Below are 26,385 nucleotides of genomic sequence, written 5' to 3' on the forward strand. Positions count from 1 at the left end.
AGTAGTAGTAGTAGTAACAATTGCAGTATGATTATGGTTTCGGTGATGGATGAGAGAAAAAGGCAATCAGTGATACGAAGAAGAAAAACAAAAAGAATTCCAACTGGCCCCTCCCAGCAAACGGCGACATGACTCGTCTCTGACTTGAAACCTATACGTCAAGAATTGGGATGTACAGTTTGAACAAAGGCTACACAAATGAAGATGATGGTCACCATTGGATCAAATGGCTACCATATGCATTTGTCCGTCTGCCTGTGTTTGTATGTATGTGTGAATGAATATGTGTGTATGTGTGTCTGTATGTACGCGTGCTGGTTGTGTTTCTGTATGTTAGTATCTCTCTCTCTCTCTCTCTGTATATATATATATATATATATATATATATATATATATATATATATATATATATATATACATATATATAAACATACACATACGTACTTATACACACACACACATATATATATGTATAATTGTAGTTATGTAAAAATGAATGTATGCATATATGTATGCATCTACAGTCGCTTTCTAGTTAATTGTTTGAATTTTTCACGCAAAGAAATAATTTCTAAAGCAAAGTTCCATCAAAAGAATTTAGAATAACGACTTACATGTTGAATTTTAGAAAAGTTTTGCATATTTTCACTGTTTCACTTGCAAATTGAATTTATTTACAGATTACATGTTTCTTTGTCTGAAAAGCCCATCTTTTCGAAACTATGGAATACTTGAAAACATTATAAAATTTACCAACCATTATGAGGATCAATGTAAAACTATTCTTAGTCGAGAAGTTGTACGTTTCTGAAGCAATTCTTTATAAATATTCTGTTAGTCATTTTAAATGAAATGTTCACAGCCACCATGAAGCTAACGGAATTTCGGACTGATTGCCACACTTCGTCTTCACACTATTTCTCCTTGAGACGAATGCTGTTATGCACTTGTGTAATAGTTCTACGATCGCCTCCGGCTACAAGATACTTCTTGTTCGACCCCGGAGTAGTATACTGTGCTTCGCATCACTCACTTTGCCGCACTTGGTTGACGAGTTTTTGTCCACTGCCAAAGGACTATATTTCCTGTTGATATTGGTTTTATTATCAAGTTTCCAGCAACCATATTCACCCTTAAACTTTTGTTAATGTGCAGAGAGTTTCCCCTGCAAATCATCGCTGAGTTAGGGCTTCTACAGAAACGTAAAACTAAATTTAATGTATTTTTTGCTTTTATTTCCCCCCTCGGCATGTTCAACATGTAGGAGCTGAATCTTTCCATCGGACCGTTTACCCTGACTGAAGAACGTGAAGAAGCCGTAGCGTTTACAGTGCCATTTGCCGTCGAGAAGCGCAGTATTCTGGTGAGAAGTGCAGCAGCTTCAGAAGAGAGCGCGTTTCGTATGTTGCGACCTTTTCAATATCAGCTGTGGCTTGCACTGGCTGGAGTTATTGTGTTGGTCAGTTTCACCTTGACCTTCATCAACTGGTTGAAACGAGACGATGCTTCTCTCGATGACGGATGCAACAAGGACGACTATAAAATCGCTTCAACATTTTGGATGCTTTTCACTTACCACATGCAACAAGGTAACACCACGTTTCTCTTTCTTGCTTCAGCACGATCTCCATTTTTCTATTATTTTATAACGTTCGATTCTCTTTCTAATATTTCCACACACAAAGGCGGCGAGCTGGCAGAATCGTTAGCACGCCAGGCGAAATGCTTAGCGGCATTTCGCTCATAGCTACGTTCTGAGTTCAAATAGCATCGCGGTCAACTTTGGTTTTCATCCTTTCGCTGCCGATAAAATAAGCACCGATTGGGCACTGCAATTGATGTATTCAGCTTATTCCTCTCACAAAATTGCTGGCCTTGTGGTAAAAATTGAAACCAATATTTACATACACACACTCACACACACACATGTCGCATATGATAAAGCAAATGAATAAATTACAGACTAAAAATATAGAAATGAAATAAGTTAAAGCCTGAACGACGGCAGCGTGAAACTCCGAGCAACTGCGGAGTGAATAATCAGCTGCCTTGTTTTCGTAACAGCTCTATACGTGTTGAATACTACTATTTTTTTTGGTAACCGTAAATCCCAGCCACTACAACTACTGCTAATACCACAATTAATGTCACCACCACCACCACCACATCCTTCACCACCACCGCCATCACCACCATCATATCAACCAGTACCACCAGCCCCACCACCACCACCACCACCACCGCATCCGCCAATACCACCAGCCCCATCTTCGCCGTCTTATTACTGGTATACTAATTCTCTACCCTCAACAGTTGTCATCAACGAACCAAGAACGGTTATAGCTCGTTTTCTTGTCGCTTTCTGGTGGATGTTTATAATTCTGATGATCAACTACTACACGGCGACCCTCGCCTCAACGCTCACCATCACCGTCAATGTGGCACCCATACAGAGCTTGTCACAACTCTCTCAGCCAGACTGTGAATACAAACCCATAGCCATTTACGATTCCAGCACCTATGGGACCTTCTTAGTAAGTATGTCTGTGTGTATTTGGGGTGTGGTGGTGGCGGTGGGTTGTTCTTTAATGGTTCGCTCTGAGGAGAACGTGCTCCTTCGTTCGATACAAAATGTGTACTGTGTGTGTGTGTGTGTGTGTGTGTGTGTGTGTGTGTGTGTGTGTGTGTGTGTGTGTGTGTGTGTGTGTGTGTGTGTCTTAGTGGTTACAGGTTTTCAGCTCACGATCGAAGTCGTGAGTTCAATTCCCAGCGACGCGTTGTATCCTTGAGCAAGACACTTTATTTCATGTTGCTCCAGTCCCCTCAGGTGGCAAAAATGAGTCATACCTGTAATTCAAAAGGGGCCAGCCTTGTCACAATCTGTGCCACGCTGAATCTCCCCGAGGACCACCTGACGAGTACACGTGTCTGTGGAATACTCAGTCACTTGCACGGAATGCGCGCATGTGTGTGTGCATGCCAATTCAACTGATTTAATAAATTCTAATCTCTTCTATTCTGGTTCGATTTGTTCTAATTCATTGAAATCTATGCTAATGTAATCCAATTCAATCCGTAATCCAATTGAAATCTAATCTAATCACAGCGAGTTCGTTTCTCAACAGACTTCTAATCAGATAGTTGACAAACATATACTGAAAGCACTGGAAACAGCTCCACAGGTTCGAAACTCAACGATGGCACTTCATCTCACTCTGACGGATCAGTATGCATTTATTGCCATGAACTCTCAGTTGGACTACCTCAAGTCGCTTTACTGCAAAGAACTTACCATCACCCTTGACGACACGTACGTCTACCAAGTTGGATTCATTTTGCCCCAGAATTCTGTATATACCCAAAAATTGTCATACGGGTAAGTGAAGGTAGAATGGCGTCTTAGACACTACCACTTATCAACAATTACATTCTTTTTATTTGCGCGCGCGCGTGTGTGTGTGTGTGTGTGTGTGTGTGTGTGTGTGCGTGTGCGTGTGCGTGTGCGTGCATGTTGTTGTGTGTGTGCTCCTGTATTTGTGTTCCTCCGAAAACCGCGAGCTACAAGTGGTGATGTTGATGCCATTTGTCCTGTGAACAGGTCGGCCGTTGGCTTGCACTTCCAAAGACGTCTAAAATAAGAGGACTCTTCCTTGTGTAAAACAATATCTCAATAACATATTCATCTAAAACGGACACAGACAGACACACACACGCACGCATATAGATATTCATGCAAACATGCATTACTCATATATATATTCCATAAGGGCAGCGGTCTCTCAGAATCAGTAGTGCATCGGGAAAAATGCTTAGCGACTTTTCTTTCAACTCTAAGTTCTGAATTCAAATCACACCGAGATCAGCTTTGTCTTTAATTGGTTGGGAGTCATTGAAATAAAATGAAATAGTAGGGACCATGTCAACGACTCGTCCCCTCCCCTCAAAATTGTGAGCTTTGAATCCTGTAACCGGCCGGCGTCCCATTCAGACTGAATAATGTGATCTCGGTTACTTATGTCTGGAAAACCGGATAATCGGCCCGGATGAGTTGATAGGCTAAAGAAAAAAAAAACCTATTTATTACATTTACACGTGCACACACTTATATTGGCATACATACGTACACGCAATCTATGTATGCGCACGCGCGCGAGTGTGTGTGAGTGTGTATGTCTGTCTATATATATATATATATATATATATATACATATATATATATACTTGAAATTTACAGTAAAACAAAAGACGAAGACAGGTGTATAAACAACAAGCAGGTGTAGTAGTTTAACGCTTGGGGAAGTGAGAAAGTCTTTCACGTTTCGAGCCTACGCTCTTCAACAGAAACGAACACGAAGAAATAAACAGAGAGAAAATAAAAGCTCTTGGAGCTATATATATATTTCGAGGAAAACAACATTTTTAAATCTCTGAGTGAAATAAATACAATAACAGCACTGGATAGTAATGTTTATATGCCTACATAACGTGGCAGTCCTATATAGGACGATGTTCCTGTTGTTTTAGCCCCAGGGAAAACATTTTTCCAGATGGCTAACGACACAGTCTGTGTCCGTATAGCATTTGCAAGGGGCTAAAACAACAGTAACATCGTCCTTTGCAGGACTGCCACGTTATGTTGGCATATAAACGTCACTGTATATATATATATATATATATAAAATTTATATTTATATATGTATATATATATATATATATATATATATATAATTTATATTTATATTTCAGGATTCGAAAACTACATGAAGCTGGACTTATTGAAAAATGGAGACACAAGTGGTGGTCCGATTCTAACAAGTGTTCAAAACAAGGCCCCCACGGTGACCCCTTGGAGTTATGGAGTCTCGCTGGGCCCTATTTCATCTACGTCGGTTTTATAGGTCTCGGCTTCATTATACTTGCATCTGAGGGCATTTTTATAGCTTTTACTCGCCGGAAGTCTAAAGAAGATATCAACAATGCCACATAATCTTAAATGGTTTTATACATACATGCACACACACACACACGCACACACACACACAGAAGCATACACGCACACACACAGACACAAGCAACTGAATGCATTGCACACAAACAGTTGAAAACAGAACCCTTGCTGCACTAAAATATATCATATTTACTAAACTGTTACTTCAAATTTTGTTATTCTGAGTTGTACATCTCCGATTCTCAAACAAAATACGAGGAATGCAACAAGAATGGATTATTCCGGGAATCGAAAACGAAAGAGAAGAATTTTGTTTTTTAATTAACAGTTTTTATTTCTTATTTTCTCTGTTTTAATTGAAGACAACACAGCCAGGGGTCCGTGAGTCTTGTATAAAAATAAATGGAGAACAGGACTTTGTTTTTCTTTTAAAAAATGAAGCTAGAAAAATAAAGAGAGAGAGAGAGAGAGAGAGTGAGAGACTACACAGTAGTACACATTCACTTGCCAATCACTCATAAAATTTTGCTCTCTTGTAAGAAATGTTTTTTCAAGAAAATTCCTGTCCTAAACAAAGTATCTAAAATGTTTGGGGCTAAGAGTGGGTTTGACTCTTTGCTTTTATATATATAAAAAACAATTTGTTACTCATGTTAGCAGGTCAAGGATGCCATCAGTGTATGTATTCATTCTTAGCCCGAACACAATAAGCTGTGGGTCAAAGTTCATGTTGCGAACATGTAGGCATTTTTCATGCAGCAGATCTAGGAAGCATTGCCAGAAGGCTTATACATATAATATTCGGGATGCCTTTATCTCTACTAAATATCGATACAGATGTGTTAGCTAAGATTTTGAGGATCTGATCAAAGACTTTGCAATTCAAAAAAGTAGGAGGAAACTTTTCAAATCTAAATAAAATGGAATTAAACAAACAAACATTATTTTCCATCTTGCTGTTTTGTTTCGTTCTGAAAAATAAGGATTTATTTTATGGTTTGTTATTGTTTATATTTTGAATTACATAATCTTTTATGGGGGGGGGGCACCAAATCCTTTAAGTGCTTAGGGCCTCGATGGGTCTTAATTCGGCCCCGAGGAAAAGCATTTTCTTATTACTGTCCTCTACTCGACGAACGCTTGGTTCTGAAGCATTCGTATATTGATTTCTAAAGTTCAATGCCCAAGCGAAACACACACGGTTGGGAGGGGGGAAACACAGACACACAAACATATACACGAATATATATATAGGACGGGCTTCTTCCAGTGGGACTAGACGGAAACTGAAAGAAGCCCGTCGTATATACATATATATGTGTGTGTGTGTGTGTGTGTGTGAATATGTATTTGTGTGCCTGTGTTTGTCCCCACCCCCATTATCGCTTGACAATCGACGTTGGTGTTTACGTCCCCATAACCTAGCAGTTCGGCAAAAGAGCCCGATAGAATAAGTACTAGGCTTACAAAGAGTAGGCCCTGGGGTCGATTTGTTCGACTAAACGCAGTGCTCCAGCATGGCTGCAGTCAAATGACTGAAACAAGTAGATCTTTATTCACCTTACTTCGAGCTGTGCGGATAACACGAGACTGGCGCTGTGCCTCAACGCAAGTACTTAATTCAAATGAACCTTAATTATATATATATATATATATATATATATATATATAGTTGAAATTTATAGAAAAGCAAAAAAAAAACGAAGACGTGTATTAGACGAAGCAGCTGTATTATTTTGACGTTCGGGATAGTGAGAAAGTCTTTTACGTTTCGAGCCTACGTTCTTCAAGAGAGAGATAGAGACAGACAGACAGACAGAGAAAGGGAGAGAAAGAGAGAGGGAGTGAGAGAGGGGGAGATAGAGTGAAAGAGAGAGGGAGTGAGAGAGATAGAGAGTGAAAGAGAGAGGGAGTGAGAGAGATAGAGAGTGAAAGAGAGAGGGAGTGAGAGAGGGGGAGATAGAGAGTGAAAGAGAGAGTGAGTGAGAGAGGGGGAGATAGAGAGTGGTAAATAAGTGAGACACTGATGTGCAAACTTATGCTGGCGAATGTTAACGTGACGGAAAATAAGTCATTTTGTGAACAGACTGCACACGCCTTAGCTTACGCAACCATGCCACTTTTTCCACTCGTATCATTTATATTCAATAGAATTGCCAAACTGCTGGGTGTGTGTGAAATTGCATTTAAATATATTTTATATGCTTAAAAGAAGCATATAAAACATGCTATCCCATAAAAAAGTTTTTAAATAAATCTAGAGCATGCTCGTAACCCAAATTATGTCTGGTTGGTGAAAAGGTGTCACCAACTTCACTGATCTCTAACAAAACTGAGAACTGTTATCATTGTTGTTTTCGCTATTGTTGCTGTCGATGTTACTGTTGTTTTTCTCGTTGCTTTGTTGTTACAGTTGTTGCCATTTTAGTTCTTGAACAACCAAACCTCTCACCAAATGCGTCCTTTCTAATTTGGAATTCAGGGCTGGTATTATTCAACCAAAGCATTCCTTAAGACGACAGAATATGATTCAAGGGAAATTTGGCTGCTATCTAGAGCACGTCAATTGATTATCGCCTGGTTTGTTTCGACCGTGCGTGGTAAACCCAAGGGCTGACGATCGAATCGTACAGCTGTGGTAAGAAGCTTGCTTACCATCCACATGGTTCCAGGTTCAGTCCCACCGTGTGGTACCTTGGGCAAGTGTCATCTACTATAGCTTCGGGCCGACCAAAACCTTGTCAGTGGATTTGGTAGGCGGAAACTGAAAGAAGCTTGTCGTATAAATATATGTGTATGTGTCTGTCCCCCCACCATCGCTTGACAACCGATGTTGGTGTGTTTACGTCTCCGTTATCTAGTGATTTGGCAAAAGATATCGATTGCAACTAAATGAAATGAAAATGGTCTCTCTACTCGTCTAATATATCTGCTGGTATTTGTGTCAGTTGTTTAAAAAAAACTTCCTTTTTGTCATATCTTTGGTTCCTTACAAATAAACACATTAAACGACTCACCCGTACAATACATCGCTTCAAACAAGTTTATTTTTTACAAAAACGAACGAAAAAGACAAAAGAATTCACAATATTCAAATATACGCTATGGTAACCCTATTTATATCGAAAATATATTTAAAAGTTGACACATATTTAAATTTTAACTTTAATTTCATTTACATTGACTAGCTGGCGGAATCACTTCGAATAAAATGATGTTGTTGTTTGTTCCTTGTCGAGCTCGTAAGAGCCGGTTTCCCGGTTTCATTGGCGTATAGGTTCCCCCCAGGGACGGGACGCTGATCCACCGCAGGTGAGCTGCTAGATGCTGGAGGAAAGGGTGAAAGTCGTGGGGAAAGAATCAGCAGAAGTTCACCATTACCTTCTGCCGGAGCCGCGTGGAACTTAGGTGTTTCGCTCATAAACACACACATCGCCCGGTCTGAGATTCGAACTTGCGATTCTTCGACCGCGAGTTTGCTGCTCTAACCACTAGGCCATGTGCCTCCACTTCGAACAAAATGCTTCGTTGCATTTCGTCTGTCTTTACATTCTGAGTTCGAATTCCGCCGAGGTCAACTTTGCCTTTCATCCTTTCGGGGGGTTGTTAAAATAAGTACCAACTGAATACTGGGATGGATGTAAACGGTTTCCCCACCCGTCAAAATTGCTGGAATGGTACAAAATAGGGAAAGAATACTTGTGGTTCTGAATACTTAAAGCGTGGCTTGCACACCACTGTAGCTGCTTTGGTCTCAGATGAAATAATTTACCGGACAAGTAAAACACCGGCATTATATTTTCATATACGCTAAGGAGAAAATGCTAAGACAGTAATAACAATACTGCTACAATTACTATTGATAATAGTAATAAATATAATGATACTAATATTAAAAATGATAATAACCCTTTCTACTATAGGCACAAGGCTTGAATTTGGGGGGGGGGGCAGTGAATTAGATCAACTGGTACTTAATTTATCGACCCTGAAAGGATGAAAGGCAAAGTCGACCTCGACGGAAATTTGAACTCAGAACTTGAAGACGGGCGATCTGATGCTAAGCATTTCGCCCGGTCTGCTAACGATTCTACCGACTCGCCGCCTCTATAATCATAATAAATAATAATAATAGTAGTAGTAGTAGCCACTACAGACAGTTGGAACACGAACAGCATTAATAATGATGATGACTAAAGATAGTTTTGTGGGTGATAGGGGAAGTAAAACGGAAATATGCAATAAACCACATGAGCAAAGTGCGAGGGTTGATAATGAAGCTAACCAGAATTTTTCCTGATGACCCTAGGAAAAAAAAACTAAATGAGTTGGGTGAGCCTGAAGGAACTAAAACAAAATCTTGAAACAAAGGAAGAAAGTAGACTGTCGTAGAAAACTATTTATCAAATATGTTAGTGTTGAGAGAATATAGGGCTGATATTGATATAAATCAAAATTAAAATAGGCCTAACAACACTAGTATAGGGGCGAGAGAGAAAGAGAGAAAGAGAGAGAGAGGTGGTGTGGGAGAAAGAGAGCAGTAGAAATTAGGAGTAAAGTATTAAAAGTGAAGTGTGAATACTCAATACTCAGTTGCTTATAAAGTTATTGGAAATCACTGCAAAGAGATCGATAGGAATAAGGATTGAGAAGAAGAGAGCAAACACATATTACAGAACAAATTAATTACAGGGGTAGATATTAGAAATCGCTGAATTGGAGAGGTATAGGTTGTTGGCAGTCTGTCGCTAACGACGTCGAGGGTTCCAACTGATCCGATCAACGGAACAGCCTGCTCGTGAAATTAATGTGCAAGTGGCTGAGCACTCCACAGATACGTGTACCCTTAACGTAGTTCTCGGGGATATTCAGCGTCACAAGGCTGACCCTTTGAATTACAGGTACAACAGAAACAGGAAGTAAGAGTGAGAGAAAGTTGTGGTGAAAGAGTACAGTAGGGTTCGCCACCATCCCCTGCCGGAGCCTCGTGGGGCTTTAGGTGTTTTCGTTCAATAAAACACTCACAATGCCCGGTCTGGGAATCGAAACCGCGAGTCCGCTGCCCTAACCACTGGGCCATTGCGCCTCCACAGAGGTATAGGATATAGTGAATAAAGTGAAGCTGTTGACACCCGTTAGAAGGTAAAATGCACGGCGCATAAGAAGTCGCAGAATTTTGGATAAAGTACTGTAAAAGGAAATAAAATATAGTGTTGCCAGCGTTATATGAATAAATCTTCGAGAGATCTTGCAAGAATTGCATCTCAACCCATTAACTGCCAAATTTTATATTCATATGTTTTGGCTTTGCCAGGTGTCTTAGGAGTTGAAATAATATGTAGTAATTAAATTTTTTTCAAATGTGAATTATTTTGGAAATTATGATAAATTTTTCGAAAAGTCCCAAATGGGGATCGCTGAAAAACTAAAAAACAAAAACATATTTATCCATTTCTGTTCAATTGCAATAATAAACAAGTTTGTTTTTTGGAAACTATAGTATCCAATGCGAAGGTGTATGAAATATCAATGAATGTTAAAATGAGAAATGCAAAAAGAAAAAAAAAATTCAAAACAGTCAATATTTTTGTAGTTCAAAAATTGCAATTTATGGTATAAAATGTCCTCAGAATTAACCAGAGTTAATAATGACAAACTTTAATTATTGAATATTGTTAAACACACCCCTGAAAATGCAATGTACATAAGGAATTCACTTGAAATATAACTAACAACCGTCTGCGTAAACAGAAAAATAACCTTAGTGAAATTAATTTAAGATTAATTAGCTACTTCTGAAATAAGAAATATAATATAGGTAATATTTTTGTTTTCAGAACACTCCAAAAATATAATAGTGCAAACAGATGCTTTGGATAAAAAAAAGATTCAAACTTACCGCCAGGTTGTTCCGACATTTCGTTTGGCTAACTCAGGAATTATGGGATTCCCCGGTTCGGGTCAGAAAGTGGAACGAGGAGAGTAACAATTCTACACTAACAAAGAGAGAGAGAGAGGGAGAGGGGGTGTCTGGCACGTGCGTCTTCTCAAAGCAGACGATCTCAGAGCAGACGACCTCAGAGCAGACGATCTCAAAGCAGACGATCTCAAAGCAGACGATCTCAAAGCAGTCGGCCGAGTCACTGAGAGAAGGGGGAAGGGGAGGCAGAATATATTAGACAACACCTGGACGGAGTTTCTTTGAGACAAAAAGTAACTATTTTATCGAATTTTCCGATGATATCGATAAAAAAATCACGGAGCATGCAACGCTTAGCTTGCATTCTTGAGAATGCAAGCCCCTGGTATATATGTATACATATATAAAGAGAGAGACGCACTGGGACAGAGAGAGAAAGAGAGAGAGAGGGGGGAGATAAATTGGAAGAGAGAGAAAATATGCAAAGATAACAAAATATGCAAAGTTAACAAAATTCTGATATTTATTACAAAATGTAGTATTTACAATTCGCATGAAAAGACTATCACAGATTTAAAAGATAATTTTGATACACACACACACACACACACACACATACATGTATGTATGTATATAATATGCCATACATACATTTATATAAATATTTATTCACATACATATATTTGTATGTATATATATATATATATATATATATATATATATATATATATATATATATATATAACGTGGTAAGGTTTCAACAAGTAGATAGATATAAAAATGACTGTAGTCTCTGTCATCAAGTTATATAATAGATAAAAGTACGTAAATATATATAAAAATATTATATATATTGTTCTTCGTTATGAATTATTTACCGATAGTATAAAGTTTGAAAAAAAGTCTTCTGATCATTTTCAACCATTAAATGATCGTATTGTTTCAATTGGATTCATTGTGTAGGATCACAATATATATATATATATATATATATACATGCATATATATTATGTGGTGTGGTTTCAACAAGTAGATAGATAAATAAATAGATAGATAGATAAATAGATAGATAGATAGATGTCAGAATAACTGTAGGTTATAGATATAAAAATAACTGTAGTCTCTGTCCGTGAGGAGGGGCCGTTGCGCCATAATGCCGTCAGGAGGCAGGCCCCGAAACGGTGCGCATTCTCTTCTGATGACCCCCATACACTTGCTGGCTCCCGGTATGCGGAGCTTTCGACTTGTAGCACTTGCATATACAAGTTATTTACAAAACGTAGATAAAATTACGTAAATATATGTAAAAATATTATATATATTGTTCTTCGTTATGAATTATTTACCGATAGTATAAAGTTTGAAAAAAAGTCTTCTGATAATTTTTGACCACTAAATGATCGTATTGTTCCAATTAAATTCATTGTATAGGATCACTGAAATGTAACTTCATAAGGAAAATATGTGCATATGTATATATATATATATATATATATGAGTATAGAGAGTCATTAGAAAACAAAGAGATGACACCAGTAAAACCAAATGTTATGTAATGAACTTCATTCGCTCATGTTATTGAGTGAGGTTCCCAAATATGTTTTTTTCAGTGTCGAAAGATTATTAGTTTGGTAGAACACTTTCGGAAGAGAGTTTTTGTATTTCAGTATTTCGCTTAGGCATAGCGAGGGTAATAATCTGGTGTAGAACTCAATATACGTATAGTCCAGAACACAATGTTTTATGAGTAGAGAGTGGTAATAGAAAACAAAGAGATGGCACCGATATATATTTATGTGTGTGTGTTTTGCTTATACAATGGTTTGCTCTTTGAAAATATTTAACCCTTTGATGGAGTTTAAGCAAGTTTTCTGATTTGTCTTCTCATATATATCATAGTATCAGTGTTGCTGAAAATGACATCAGAGAATCACACCTGATCTTCTTCGACCAACTGAAGTTAAGGAAAGAACAGCACCTTTTGCAGGATAATCCAATGGAAAAGAAATTCGGTCAATTAAATGCTTGAATACGAGACGTGAAAGGAATATTTCACTTCTTTTGGGGGATTATTCAAAAGTATAAAGAAATATCGATGTACTTCCATTCAAATTTTGCACTCGTCCTTTTGTTGTTTTAAATAGACAAGTATGGATGTGTGTGTATATGTGCGTGCATGTGCGAGTGCACTCACACAGACACATAAATATACACTCAAACGTAACACACACGCATATATTATTCTGTGTATATATATCTGTGTGCTTTATTTGTCCGTCTGTGAGTGTTTATATATAAATTACTTGAAACAACTTTGTTCTTCTTATTTGAGAAATTGTCAGTTTATTCAGCTTAAGTAATACAATGGAATATTTAGATGGTTCTTACGCTCATAACGATAACACTGCGTTGAAAGCTTAATTGCTGTCTTTAGAGCTTTTGATTTCGTTTCCCATCACAATCACCGTCGATCACCATAGCAACATTACAGTTTTACAACTGAACAAATGACAAGACAAATCTATATTTGGTTGGGAGGTAATCGAAACAATTCGATGCCTTTCTGACGAATGCCATTATTTCTTTATTGATGAACCGAGTTTATTGTTTTTTCTAAATATTTATTTGTTCTTTGTTGTTGTTGGTGGTGTTGTTGAGTATTTTTATTGGTTTGTTTTTCTATATGATAGTTTAGTAGAACATTTCATACAGTTTCTTACGGCCGCCATTGATAATGTCCTACATAATTGTTGAACCAATGCGATGCAACCGTTGAGGCAGTTTCATACGACCATTACATCTTTTCTCTCTGTCTTTGACGAACGATGGAATAACGTAGTTTTACGAATAAAGAAAGAAATAATCACAGAGAGTAATGCTCAAATGTTGTTGTGCTCTGCGACCCTCCGAACGTTGAAACGCTCTTTTCAAATTTCAACAGTGGTTGTAAGATGTTTTTATTTTAAATCCGATGTTTAACAATGGTCATAGAGCTTCGTTTCCTGTGATTGATTAACAATGGTTGAACAAATTCTCTTTCAGTAGTCATGAACGTTTGCAGTTTCCGTTCCAGTGCTTGTGTGCCGTTATACAGTTTCTGTAAAAGAGGAAAGCATTCATTATAAACTGTGTAATAACGTAAGAATACTATATTGTATTTATTAGCTGATATAAATATGCTGATGTAAATGTGTTTATAGCTGTGTAATAAAGAAACTTACTTCCCAACCACATGGTTCTGGGTTCAGCCCCACTGCGTGGCACCTTGGACAAATGTCTTCTACTATAGCCTCCGGCCAACTAAAGCCTTATGAGAGAATTTACGATTCTTTGGGACTTTCCAGTATATACAGACAGAACCATCAAAGCTAATAAACTGGATATTGTTGAGAAAGACCAAAGCAAGAAAGTCGGTTTATTGATCGACATGAGTAGAAAGGCCTACGACAATGTCCCACACAATTGGCTCTTGGAGTATCTGAGGACGCTTAACAATTTTTTTGGAGAAAGCAATGTATGTGTGAGAAGTAGAACTGACATGTGCAAACGAATCGTTGTGCTGATCTCTCTGACATGTTTCAAAAGGATTGACTTAATGCAATGCTGATTATTATATTGTGGAAGTTTATAAAAGTTGAACGGTGACGTCCAGAAAGACTAGTAAGTGGTTCGAGGTTTACGTGGGTGAAAATGATTGTGTTTCACAGCGGGGCACTTTATTTCCTAAGATAAGGCATATCAAATAGAAACTGTTAACTTCAAAATTATACAGGTTTTAAGATTAAAATGTCGATGCCTCGTGATGAATTTTCTGCGTCATTTAGGAATATAGAAGACGTTCTTAAGAGGAGTAACTTACCTCTATTTGGTATTCTTTGTAGCAGTTCAGTGAATCAAATTACAGCACAATGATTGTAAATGGTTGATCAATGATGACAGTGAATGGTTCAGGGAATTTAATAGATGAGAGAGGTAAATCAGGCGATCGTTGATCAATGGTTCTCAATAAAAATTCACAGATGGTAGTGTGTGATATAATGGCAATGGATGATTAGATAATGGTTGTTGATGAGTGTTCGCTAGTGACATGGAATGACTCAGTGATAAGGGATTATTGTTCAATTGTTGCTGACGGTTGGTCAGTGGAGGATGATGGTTGGTCAGTGGTGATAGAGAATGATTCTATGGTTGTGGAAGTTGAATGAATGTTTGTGGATGACCCCCGCCCCTGATGGTGGTTATTTCTTCGCTGGTAGCTGATGGCAGTGTTTGTTTGGTGGTTCGTTTCTTTGTGTTTGCTTCTAACTCAGTGCTATTCTGTTGTGTGTCCTTCCGCTGTAGATTATTCCGTTGAAGTAGATATCCCTGTGATCTTGGATGGTTGTTCCGTCGAGGTGAATAATAACTCAGTAAATGTCGATTATATCTTAGATGTCACTTCAGTGGTTGTGAATGGTTGCCCAGTTGAAGGTGAAGAAGGAGAAAAGAAGAAAAAGAAAAAGTAGAAGAAAATAATTATGTTCCCAAAACAGAATTTCATGATGTTGTACGCTCAATAACCTCTAAACTGTGTCTATAGATATATTAGGGTTCTCTCGCAAGTTCTCTTGTAAGGTGCCAATATATATACCTCTCTTTTTATCATGATGAAAACCATCATGATCCAGAATCTGTTACAGAATAACACAACGATTATGATCACAATTATGCATGATCTCAAAAAAAAAAAAATTACTACAAATATGTGGTGTTTAATATGTAAACTGGAGCCAAGCGTGTAAAGCGTTCCAATATGTGTCTACTGAAACATAACCCTTTAGTTTACATTAGCTCAATTTGCGTCGTCCTCAAATGAATTACGAATAAAGCAAGAAGCGATGATAATCAGACGACTTGATGTACGGATATGAAGTTCACATTTCTACCCTCAATGAAATCAACATTTAGAAGTCTTGCCACGCTATTTGGGATGTGGGAAACCCGCCATTGAAAATGAGGAAAGCACTTACCTGCAGCTAATGAAGTTGATGCTTGATCGGGAATGGTAATTCAGTGGCAGAGGATGGTTAGTCAGTGCTTGTTGTTTGTTCACTAATGGTAGCGAAGACTTCAGTAGTAGCAGATGACCGTTCAGAGGGCACTAGGGGTTGTTCATAGGTGGTTGTTGGTTGTTCACCGCTGCCAAAGAATTCACTGGAAGTAGATGGTTGTTCAATGGTTGATAGTGTTTCTCCACTAACAATGGTGGACATAGACACAGTGCTAGTGGTCGACTCCGAAACGGATGGTCGCTCTGTCAAGGTAGAGCCAGTAGATGTTGACAATATCTCAGTGGTTATAGATGTCACTTCAGTGGTTGTGAATGGTTGCCCAGTTGAAGGTGAGGAAGGAGAAAAGAAGAAAAAGAAAAAGTAGAAGAAAATAATTATATTCCCAAAACAGAATTTCATGATGTTGTACGCTCAATAACCTCTAAACTGTGTCTATAGATATATTAGGGTTCTCTCGCAAGGTCTGCTGTAAGGTGCCAATATATATACCTCGCTTTCTATCTCTTATTCCTCCGCCTCCTCTTTCGTAAGCTGTCCTTCATTTACTCTCTTTCTCTCTCTCTCTCTCTCTCAATTACACTAAATGTTCTCTGTCAGTATCAAAATTTCATGTCTCTATTATTTGTATCAATGAATTAATTATCTGATATTCCGTTGTGTTTTTTGTGTTTCGTCCTTGGTCTTTCTCTTTAAAATATATCTTGCAAGAACCTAGTCCCAGTATTTCACTTACCTTGCCAATCTGCTGTCGTTTTGTTTTTCATAACACCTGGAATATTTTCAATACTTTTTATGACATTTTCCAATACGTTCAGAGATTGGGGATCTGATTGATTCTGTTGTAGCAGACTCTTGAATGTTAGTTCAGCATCGACAATCAAACTACCATTTCTGAAATAAACAATAAGAACCAATTCAAACAACATATTTCCATCATCTGAAAATATTTGCCATGTTTTACAATACGATTCGATTTCTAACCCTAATAGCCTCTCACCAATTTTGTGTTTCCCTTTCTCGTTGAAATCTTCCACATAATATATGCTTCCCAACAAATTACTCATAAGAGCAAATGAACTCCTCTCGCGTTAAATATAATGGAAATAGACATGCAACAAGTGACACAGCTCGTTTGAGACTTTCTACCTAAAGAATTTCTCTCCAACAATATTTCAATTTGTGACACGAGCACAGATTTTTCGAAATTCGTGACATTCAAAACCTTTCAGATAACTTGTTAGCCTAACTTCAACGGACGTCTTTCATCTCACTGATTGCCGTCTCAAACTGCAACAGACCCTGCGTATATTAACGATGCACTCTATGACTGGTTTTACATGAAGTATTATGTCAGTTAAGGTTCAAATGCATTTCACTCATTGCTGCATTTCTTACATATAAGCGCACACATTCCTAAAGTGGTCATGCTACTCTTACCCACTTCTTAATTTTCGACAATGTGCCATGAATCGAACGCAAGCAAAAACTTTTTCCAATATATTAACTGGGTTCATGATTTAAAGTGAACATAAATACAGAAGAAATCTCACCCTCTTAACATATATATATATATATTATAATGTTTGAGGATTACAAAATCCGAACTTACAAGGAAATACAATTTAATAATATCAAATTGAGTTGTATAATGAAAAATATATTAATAATTTAGAGAAGAACCACCATGGTGCAACTCAACCACTTTCGTTTTTATAAACTTAACTGATTTAAATTTTTAGTCCAATATTACAAATTTTCTCTTGGATTTTTAAACTAGTATTCTGCATAGTACGTTTTTCTTGGTGGTGTCTGATCTCCTTCGTCGTGTGAGTTGCACCATGGTGGTTCTTCTCTAAATTATTAATACATACATACATATATATATATATATATATATATATATATATATATATATATATATATATATATATATATATATATATATATATATATATATATATATATATATATATATATATATATATACATATATATATATATATATATATATATATATATGTGTGTGTAGGGTGCGTAAGATATTTGAAGACAGATTTATATTTATATTTAAAAAAAAAAACAGATATATAACAGATAATAACTTTATTTATCAAAAAATGCTATGAGGATAAAAATAAACTTTCTTTTCTATGATTTCATTCAATAAAGCCACCTTCAGCTTCAACAACTGCCTCTATATGAAATCTAAATCATCTACATGCTCGAATCAAGTGGTCCTGGTTCATTTTGGACATTACTCTGACTATGGTACCTTTCAAAGATTTTTTGGTGTTATGGGCGTGTCCATCGACATCTCTCAACAATGCTCCACATGTAATAGTCCAATAGATTGAGATCTGGGGAATTAGGAGGCCAAATGTTAGGGGTTATGTGATCATGAAAATATTCAGCCATCCATTCCTGTGTTACCAGAGCCATATGTGATAGTACAGAGCCTTACTGAAACACATATGGCCTTCCATTGCATACACTGTCTATCCAGGGCTTAACAATTATATCTAGGACCTCAATGTAGACGCCAAAGCTAACTCTAAAGCCTTGTGAAAAGAAGTAAGGAGGCATCACATATCCTTCATCGCTGACAACACCTAAATTCATGACAGCTGCGGGAAATTTTGTATGCATTACACTTGGAACATCAGAAGGGTCTGCACATAACAATATGTCATTTTTTCTGCTAAATCATTTGATCTTGATCGACGTTTTCTAAAATCAAATCTTCTGCTGCATTTTTCAGTTTGTTTAAAAGCCTTTTAGATCTGATGTAGTGATTTTCATTTGCCTTTTCTGACAAATTGACATTTCCTCATCAGAGAAGACATATCTGATGTCTTCGTGGACAAAATTTCTGACTATTCCTTATGACATATGGAAATCTTTTGCAATTGACCCTATAGATTTTCTGGGATTGTGATCAATACTCTGTTGAACTTGCTGGATAAATTCAGGTGTTATGATGATTGCAGAGCATGTAAATGTTTTTTATGCTTTGATACTGGTGACACGCTTCCATCTCCAGTCTCTAGCTCCTTACAAAACTAACTTTGTAGACGAAAGATCTGGAAACTTTTAAAAATGAAGATATTTCTAAATCGCTATGCTCAGCTTTTATAACCACAATAACAGCATGCCTCTTCATTTCTTGAGTAATCTGAGCGGAGCGCGTGCTATTATTACTTTCTGAAACAAACAAAAAGTTTTTAAAAATGCAGCAATGACCCCAAAAAGATATGTCCTCAAATACCTTACGCACCCTGTATGTATATATATATATATATATATATATATATATATACACATGTACACACGCACACAGACACACACTTGCATATATATATATATATATATATACATATATGTATGCATACATATACGTATATGTGCCTCTGTATGTACGTAAGTGTATGTATGTATGTATGTATATACGCATTTATTTATGCATCAATTATAAATGGCTATAACTCAACGAAATTATATAATAACATGCTTCTGTAAAACTGACCTAAGTTCTTTAACCGTACTGCCAACATAGGTCTCCGCCAGCTGACTGTTGTTTCTCACCGACTCGTCGATCTAAAAAGAATGAGATTAAACATTTTACATATATACATACATATATATATATATATATATATATATATATATATATATATATATATATACACTTATATATAATTTCGTATATATAATGTTGAGAAAAGTGACATGGACGTGTTAGTAAATGCTTATGGCCGAAATATGACATCAGACTAAGATGAACCTTACCTCTGAAGTAATTTCACGAATCTTCTGTTGGGTCTCAGTGGCATTAATCTGTGAATATATGCTTTTGAATTCCTCATTTTTGTGCATTTCTAAATTCATTACATCGGCAACATCTGTAAAAGTAAATTTGGTGTCACCTGAATCGGTCAGCCGGAATTTAAAAGCATCATACAAACATTTAATAAATCCCCTCACATCCAAAGTACAAGAAACGAAATCACACACCTATACACATACCCACTCAAGAATTCTGTATTGAACTATTTTAAATAAATCCTTGATCCGGAATCTCTCATAGAGCATTTGTGGTGTATTTAATATTTATAATGGATCGAAGTGTACAAGGCGTTTAAATATGTGTCTGGTAAAAGATAGCACATTATTTCCGATTACCTCAGTTCGCGTAGTCGGCAAATGTATAACGAATAAAGCAAAAAGCGATGGTTGTCAGACGAACACATCTACATATATGACGTTCACGATTCTACACTCCTTATGTCGACATTTAAATGTCCTCCCACTTTCTTTAGGAGGACATAAGAGCACCATTAAGAATGAGGGAATGACTTACCTGCGACTGGTGTGGTTAATGATTGATCAGTGGTGGTAGCTGAGAATTCAGTGGTTGTGGATGGTGTTTCGCTGGTGGCAGAGAAGAGGTCAGTGGCAAAGGAGAGGTCAGTAGCAGAGGATGGTTGTTCAATGGTTGTTGATTGTTGTTCAGTGGTTGTTGATTGTTGTTCAGTGGTTGTTGATTGTTGTTCAGTGGTTGTCGGTTGTTGTTCAGTGGTTGTTAATTGTTGTTCAGTGGTTGTTGATTGTTGTTCAGTGGTTGTTGATTGTTGTTCAGTGGTTGTCGGTTGTTGTTCAGTGGTTGTTAATTGTTTTTCAGTGGTTGTTGATTGTTGTTCAGTGGTTGTCGGTTGTTGTTCAGTGGTTGTTAATTGTTGTTCAGTGGTTGTCGGTTGTTGTTCAGTGGTTGTTGATTGTTGTTCAGTGGTTGCTGATTGTTGTTCAGTAGTTGTTAAGTGTTGTTCAGTGGTTGTTGATGTCTGTTCAGTGGTTGTGGATGGTTGTTGAATGGTTATTAATGTCTGTTCAGTGGCTGTTGATTGTTGTTCAGTGGTTGATGTTGGTTGCGCAGTGGTTGCTGATTGTTGTTCAGTGGTTGTTGATTGTTGTTCAGTGGTCGTTGGTTGTTGTTCAGTGGTCGTTGATGTCTGTTCAGTGGTTGTTGTTGGTTGTTCAGTGGTTGTTGTTGGTTGTTCAGTGGTTGTTGGTTGTTGTTCAGTGGTTGTTGATGTCTGTTCAGTGGTTGTTGTTGGTTGTTCAGTGGTTGTTGTTGGTTGTTCAGTGGTTGTTGGTTGTTGTTCAGTGGTCGTTGATTGTTGTTCAGTGGTTGTTGATTGTTGTTCAGTGGTTGATGATGGTTGCGCAGTGGCTGTTGATTGTTGTTCAGTGGTTGTTGATGTCTGTTCAGTGGCTGTTGATTGTTGTTCAGTGGTTGATGATGGTTGCGCAGTGGTTGCTGATTGTTGTTCAGTGGTTGTTGATGTCTGTTCAGTGGTTGTTGGTTGTTGTTCAGTGGTTGTTGTTGGTTGTTCAGTGGTTGATGATGGTTGCGCAGTGGTTGCTGATTGTTGTTCAGTGGTTGTTGATGTCAGTTCAGTGGTTGTTGATTGTTGTTCAGTCGTTGTTGATGTCTGTTCAGTGGTTGTTGGTTGTTGTTCAGTGGTTGTTGTTGGTTGTTCAGTGGTTGTTGGTTGTTGTTCAGTGGTCGTTGATTGTTGTTCAGTGGTTGTTGATTGTTGTTCAGTGGTTGATGATGGTTGCGCAGTGGTTGCTGATTGTTGTTCAGTGGTTGTTGATGTCAGTTCAGTGGTTGTTGATTGTTGTTCAGTCGTTGTTGATGTCTGTTCAGTGGTTGTTGGTTGTTGTTCAGTGGTTGTTGTTGGTTGTTCAGTGGTTGTTGATGTCAGTTCAGTGGTCGTTGATTGTTGTTCAGTGGTTGGTGATTGTTGTTCAGTGGATGATGATGGTTGCGCAGTGGTTGCTGATTGTTGTTCAGTGGTTGTTGATGTCAGTTCAGTGGTTGTTGATTGTTGTTCAGTCGTTGTTGATGTCAGTTCAGTGGTTGTTGGTTGTTGTTCAGTGGTTGTTGTTGGTTGTTCAGTGGTTGTTGGTTGTTGTTCAGTGGTTGTTGTTGGTTGTTCAGTGGTTGTTGTTGTCAGTTCAGTGGTTGTTGATTGTTGTTCAGTGGTTGTTGATGTCAGTTCAGTGGTTGTTGATGTCAGTTCAGTGGTTGTTGATTGTTGTTCAGTGGTTGTTGATGGCTGTTCAGTGGTTGTTGATGGCTGTTCAGTGGTTGTTGGTTGTTGTTCAGTGGTTGTTGTTGGTTGTTCAGTGGTTGTTGGTTGTAGTTCAGTGGTCGTTGATTGTTGTTCAGTGGTTGTTGATTGTTGTTCAGTGGTTGATGATGGTTGCGCAGTGGTTGCTGATTGTTGTTCAGTGGTTGTTGATGTCTGTTCAGTGGTTGTTGGTTGTTGTTCAGTGGTTGTTGTTGGTTGTTCAGTGGTTGTTGATGTCAGTTCAGTGGTTGTTGATTGTTGTTCAGTGGTTGTTGATGTCTGTTCAGTGGTTGTTGGTTGTTGTTCAGTGGTTGTTGTTGGTTGTTCAGTGGTTGTTGGTTGTTGTTCAGTGGTTGTTGTTGGTTGTTCAGTGGTTGTTGATGTCAGTTCAGTGGTTGTTGATTGTTGTTCAGTGGTTGTTGATGTCTGTTCAGTGGTTGTTGGTTGTTGTTCAGTGGTTGTTGTTGGTTGTTCAGTGGTTGTTGATGTCAGTTCAGTGGTTGTTGATTGTTGTTCAGTCGTTGTTGATGTCTGTTCAGTGGTTGTTGGTTGTTGTTCAGTGGTTGTTGTTGGTTGTTCAGTGGTTGTTGGTTGTTGTTCAGTGGTTGTTGTTGGTTGTGCAGTGGTTGTTGTTGTCAGTTCAGTGGTTGTTGATTGTTGTTCAGTGGTTGTTGATGTCAGTTCAGTGGTTGTTGATTGTTGTTCAGTGGTTGTTGATGGCTGTTCAGTGGTTGTTGATGGCTGTTCAGTGGTTGTTGGTTGTTGTTCAGTGGTTGTTGATGGCTGTTCAGTGGTTGTTGGTTGTTGTTCAGTGGTTGTTGATGGCTGTTCAGTGGTTGTTGATGGCTGTTCAGTGGTTGTTGTTGGTTGTTCAGTGGTTGTTGGTTGTTGTTCAGTGGTTGTTGATGGCTGTTCAGTGGTTGTTGGTTGTTGTTCAGTGGTTGTTGATGGCTGTTCAGTGGTTGTTGGTTGTTGTTCAGTGGTTGTTGATGGCTGTTCAGTGGTTGTTGATGGCTGTTCAGTGGTTGTTGACGTCTCTTCAGTGGTTGTTGCTGGTTGCTCAGTGGTTGTTGATTGTTTCTCAGTGGACGTTGATGTAAATGTCTCTGCTGTGGTCGATTGCTGTGTACCTGTAAAAGTTCACACATGTCATACAATCTATATTACAAACATCGACTTAAATTTTTGGGGGAAGGGGTGGGTGGACATTATTGATTGCTCCATTGTATTTATTGACATTTTGGTAAATCTGTAGAAATAGCATAAATGCATAAATGCGTAGATAGGTTAGCGGCCATTGCAGCTAAGTTTATTATAGCCGAGGTGTTAGTAAGAATAGTAGAAGGAATCTTTTTCCATCTTCTTATTTATCAATTTCTATACACTCTCATTAAATGGTATTGTGATTTCATTCCATCTATAAAATATAGATACTCTTTAGATACTCGTCCTGCCTTGATCATTGTTCAACGTTTTCCTCTAATATAATACAATATAATATATATATATATATATATATATATATATATATATATATATATATATATATGTAGACATAAAGACGTATAGTACATACATATATATGTAATATAAATATATATATATATATATATATATATATATATATATATATATATATATATATATATATATATATATATATATATATTACAAATATATGTATGTACTATACATCTTTATGTCTATACTGTTATAATATAATATATCACTTATTGCCTTACCTTGCCAATAAACTTTTGTTTTGTCTTTGATAACACCTGGTATTCGCAGAATAATTTTGAGTGTAATGTTGATTTGGATCAAGCCTTTAAATTCCTCCTCACTCTGATCAATTCGTCTTTGGAAATTTAGAAACATAAAGACAAGCAAACTACCATTTCTGAAAACAAGAAAAACGAAAAGTTAATGTTTTATAACAAGACACGAATATATTCTGTAAATATTTCTTTTTCCTTTCAAGAAGTTTTAATTTTAACCACAGAAATCACAAAATATTCCTTCTCAGAATTGTCGATCGCTACTCAACTTCTCTCACCAGAGATTACGTTTAGTTTCTGCAAAGAATAATTTCTCAGTATTCAAAACAAAAGCATTAAAAATCATATAAATATCTCCCCAGTGTTGATGCTTAGACCCTCAATATTCTTTCTTTTTATCTCTCCCTCTGCTTTGTTCTCTTCCAGTTTTTGTACCAATATGGAGAAACTAAATTTAGAAAGTGTTTCGATTTCCAACAAGTATTCTCTTTCAACTCTTGTCAACTATCGCCCTTTCAAATCTCTCGTAAAACATTGTAGACGTAATCAAATCGTAATTAACTATCACCGTTTCCCATTGACTCGTTCCTACATCCAATTCGAACTCATTTCAATTATGTAACAGCTTTTATGTAAGGTTTGTATATTTTTAATAAGTGTACAATCTGATGTTTTCATGTTGTGTATCTTCTGCTCGTTCATTCTACGTGTTGTTCTATTGCTTAATCAGAATAAATGATAATCATTTGTGTTTGTGATATTCCGTAAATTTGTTTACGTAGTTCATCGTATAACACGAGAAATTAATGTCCAACTGAGAGAGAGAGAGAGAGAGAGAGAGAGAGAGAGAGAGAGAGAGAGAGAGAAAGAGAGAGACAGACAGACAGACAGAGAGAGAGAGATAGAGAGAGAGAGAAAGTGTGTGTGTGTGTTTATCCCTTACCACTTGACAATCGATGTTGGTGTGTTTATGTTTCCGCAACTTAGCGTTTCGTCAAAAGAACTGATAAAATAAATCCCAGGTTTAACAAAAGAAGCAAGTACTGGGGTCTATTCATTTGACAAAAACGAATTGTTCATGGCGGTGCCCCAGCATTGCCGCATGTCTAAATACTGAAACAAGTGAAGGATAAAAGAGATAATATATATAAATTATTGTTTAATGAGAATTATTAAATTGACGCATCTACGTCTGTCTATCTATCTATCTATCTATCTATCTATCTATCTATCTATCTATCTATCTAACTATCTATCTATCTATCTATCTATCTATATATATATATATATATATATATATATATATATATATATAGATAGATAGATAGATAGATAGATAGATAGATAGATAGATAGATAGATAGATAGATAGATAGATAGATAGATAAAGTGATAGATAGATACATGCATACATACATTCATACATATGTACACACACATATATATGTTTATCATACACACAAGTAAACATTATTGCCTTACGAAAGGGAAACCTGTCGTTCCACTGACCTTAATTCGGTAACATTACTGCCAACATAATTGTCTTCAAGCTTACTGTCGTTTCTCATTGATTCATCAACCTAAAATTAATAAAAAGAAAGCATTTACAAATCTAAAAATACTCTGAGATTTTCGAAGGGGCGGCAGAAATGATCAAAAATCTTCGACATAATAATACTGACTTTTATCTAAAGAAAACTTTTTCGATTCTTACAGCAAAATTGTGTAAAATCATAATACAAATAAATACATTTTTCACAAATCTTGATATCACTACAATTCCTCCGTTGCTTGCGAAAATTTCGGTACATTATCAATGGCAATAGCGAAGTGATGGCAGCACATTCGATGGATGCATATCTGCATATTTGATATAGAGTTGCACAAACGGACACTTGCAGAAAAACTCACATTCGTATACCCCACACACTTATGCATATACACAATATATACATAGTAGTGATAGTAAGCCAATAGTTACACTCTAGTCTTATCCACTTCGAGTTACACCGAAAATATTGTTTAATATTTATTTGCATACATATGCACAAACACAAACAGAAAAATCCAAACACGTTCACACGGTGTAAACATATATATTTGTGCTATATATATATATATATATATATATAATTATGTGTATTTCTTCTATCTTAATGAATAAAAATTCTTCTGATAGAATAAATGGGTTAATAGAAACCAATGTAGCAAAGAACACAAAATAACTGTGGTTAGCTCCTGTTTTTAAGGCAGGAACTCCTTGAAATTTTGGGTATTTGAGTATATTTAAGAATTTAAGGATTGGAGAAAACGCATGTTATAATTGCAATTATAACATGCGTTTTCTCCAATCATTAAATTCTGATTTATATATATATATATGCATATATATATATATATATATATATATATATATATATATATATATATATATATACATATATATATATATATATATATATATATATATATATATATATATATATATATATATATATATATATATATATATATATTTATATATATATATATATATATATATATAGATATATAT

General features: G+C 36.6%; 2 protein-coding genes across 3 annotated transcripts in view; one reads left to right on the plus strand and one right to left on the minus strand.

Moving 5' to 3' along the window:
- LOC106870305 (glutamate receptor ionotropic, delta-2) overlaps positions 1-5,892 on the plus strand; it is a 16,803-nt gene extending 10,911 nt beyond the window's left edge. The window contains exons 6-9 of one of the 2 annotated variants that reach the window (XM_014916330.3): positions 1,265-1,589; positions 2,314-2,534; positions 3,126-3,376; positions 4,747-5,892. In XM_014916330.3, coding sequence (XP_014771816.2) covers positions 1,265-1,589; positions 2,314-2,534; positions 3,126-3,376; positions 4,747-4,987 — 1,038 coding nt within the window. In that variant the 3' untranslated portion in view covers positions 4,988-5,892. Of the gene's footprint in view, positions 1-1,264; positions 1,590-2,313; positions 2,535-3,106; positions 3,377-4,746 lie in introns of those variants that run through there. The other variant, XM_089341672.1, reaches the window with a different exon arrangement.
- A 7,596-nt stretch (positions 5,893-13,488) lies between these two features.
- The window catches only part of LOC106870304 (uncharacterized), a 31,304-nt gene continuing 18,407 nt past the window's right edge, over positions 13,489-26,385 (minus strand). Inside the window, exons 9-17 of the mRNA XM_089342288.1 lie at positions 25,341-25,411; positions 23,796-23,953; positions 20,277-23,183; positions 19,706-19,818; positions 19,443-19,513; positions 16,653-16,810; positions 15,878-16,215; positions 14,728-15,305; positions 13,489-13,965 (exon numbers count right to left, since the gene is read on the minus strand). Coding sequence (XP_089198414.1) covers positions 15,935-16,215; positions 16,653-16,810; positions 19,443-19,513; positions 19,706-19,818; positions 20,277-23,183; positions 23,796-23,953; positions 25,341-25,411 — 3,759 coding nt within the window. The 3' untranslated portion in view covers positions 13,489-13,965; positions 14,728-15,305; positions 15,878-15,934. The remainder of the gene's footprint in view (positions 13,966-14,727; positions 15,306-15,877; positions 16,216-16,652; positions 16,811-19,442; positions 19,514-19,705; positions 19,819-20,276; positions 23,184-23,795; positions 23,954-25,340; positions 25,412-26,385) is intronic.

The sequence above is a fragment of the Octopus bimaculoides genome, chromosome 25 (assembly GCF_046866305.1).
Source record: "Octopus bimaculoides isolate indiv1 chromosome 25, ASM4686630v1, whole genome shotgun sequence".
Taxonomy (NCBI): domain Eukaryota; kingdom Metazoa; phylum Mollusca; class Cephalopoda; order Octopoda; family Octopodidae; genus Octopus; species Octopus bimaculoides.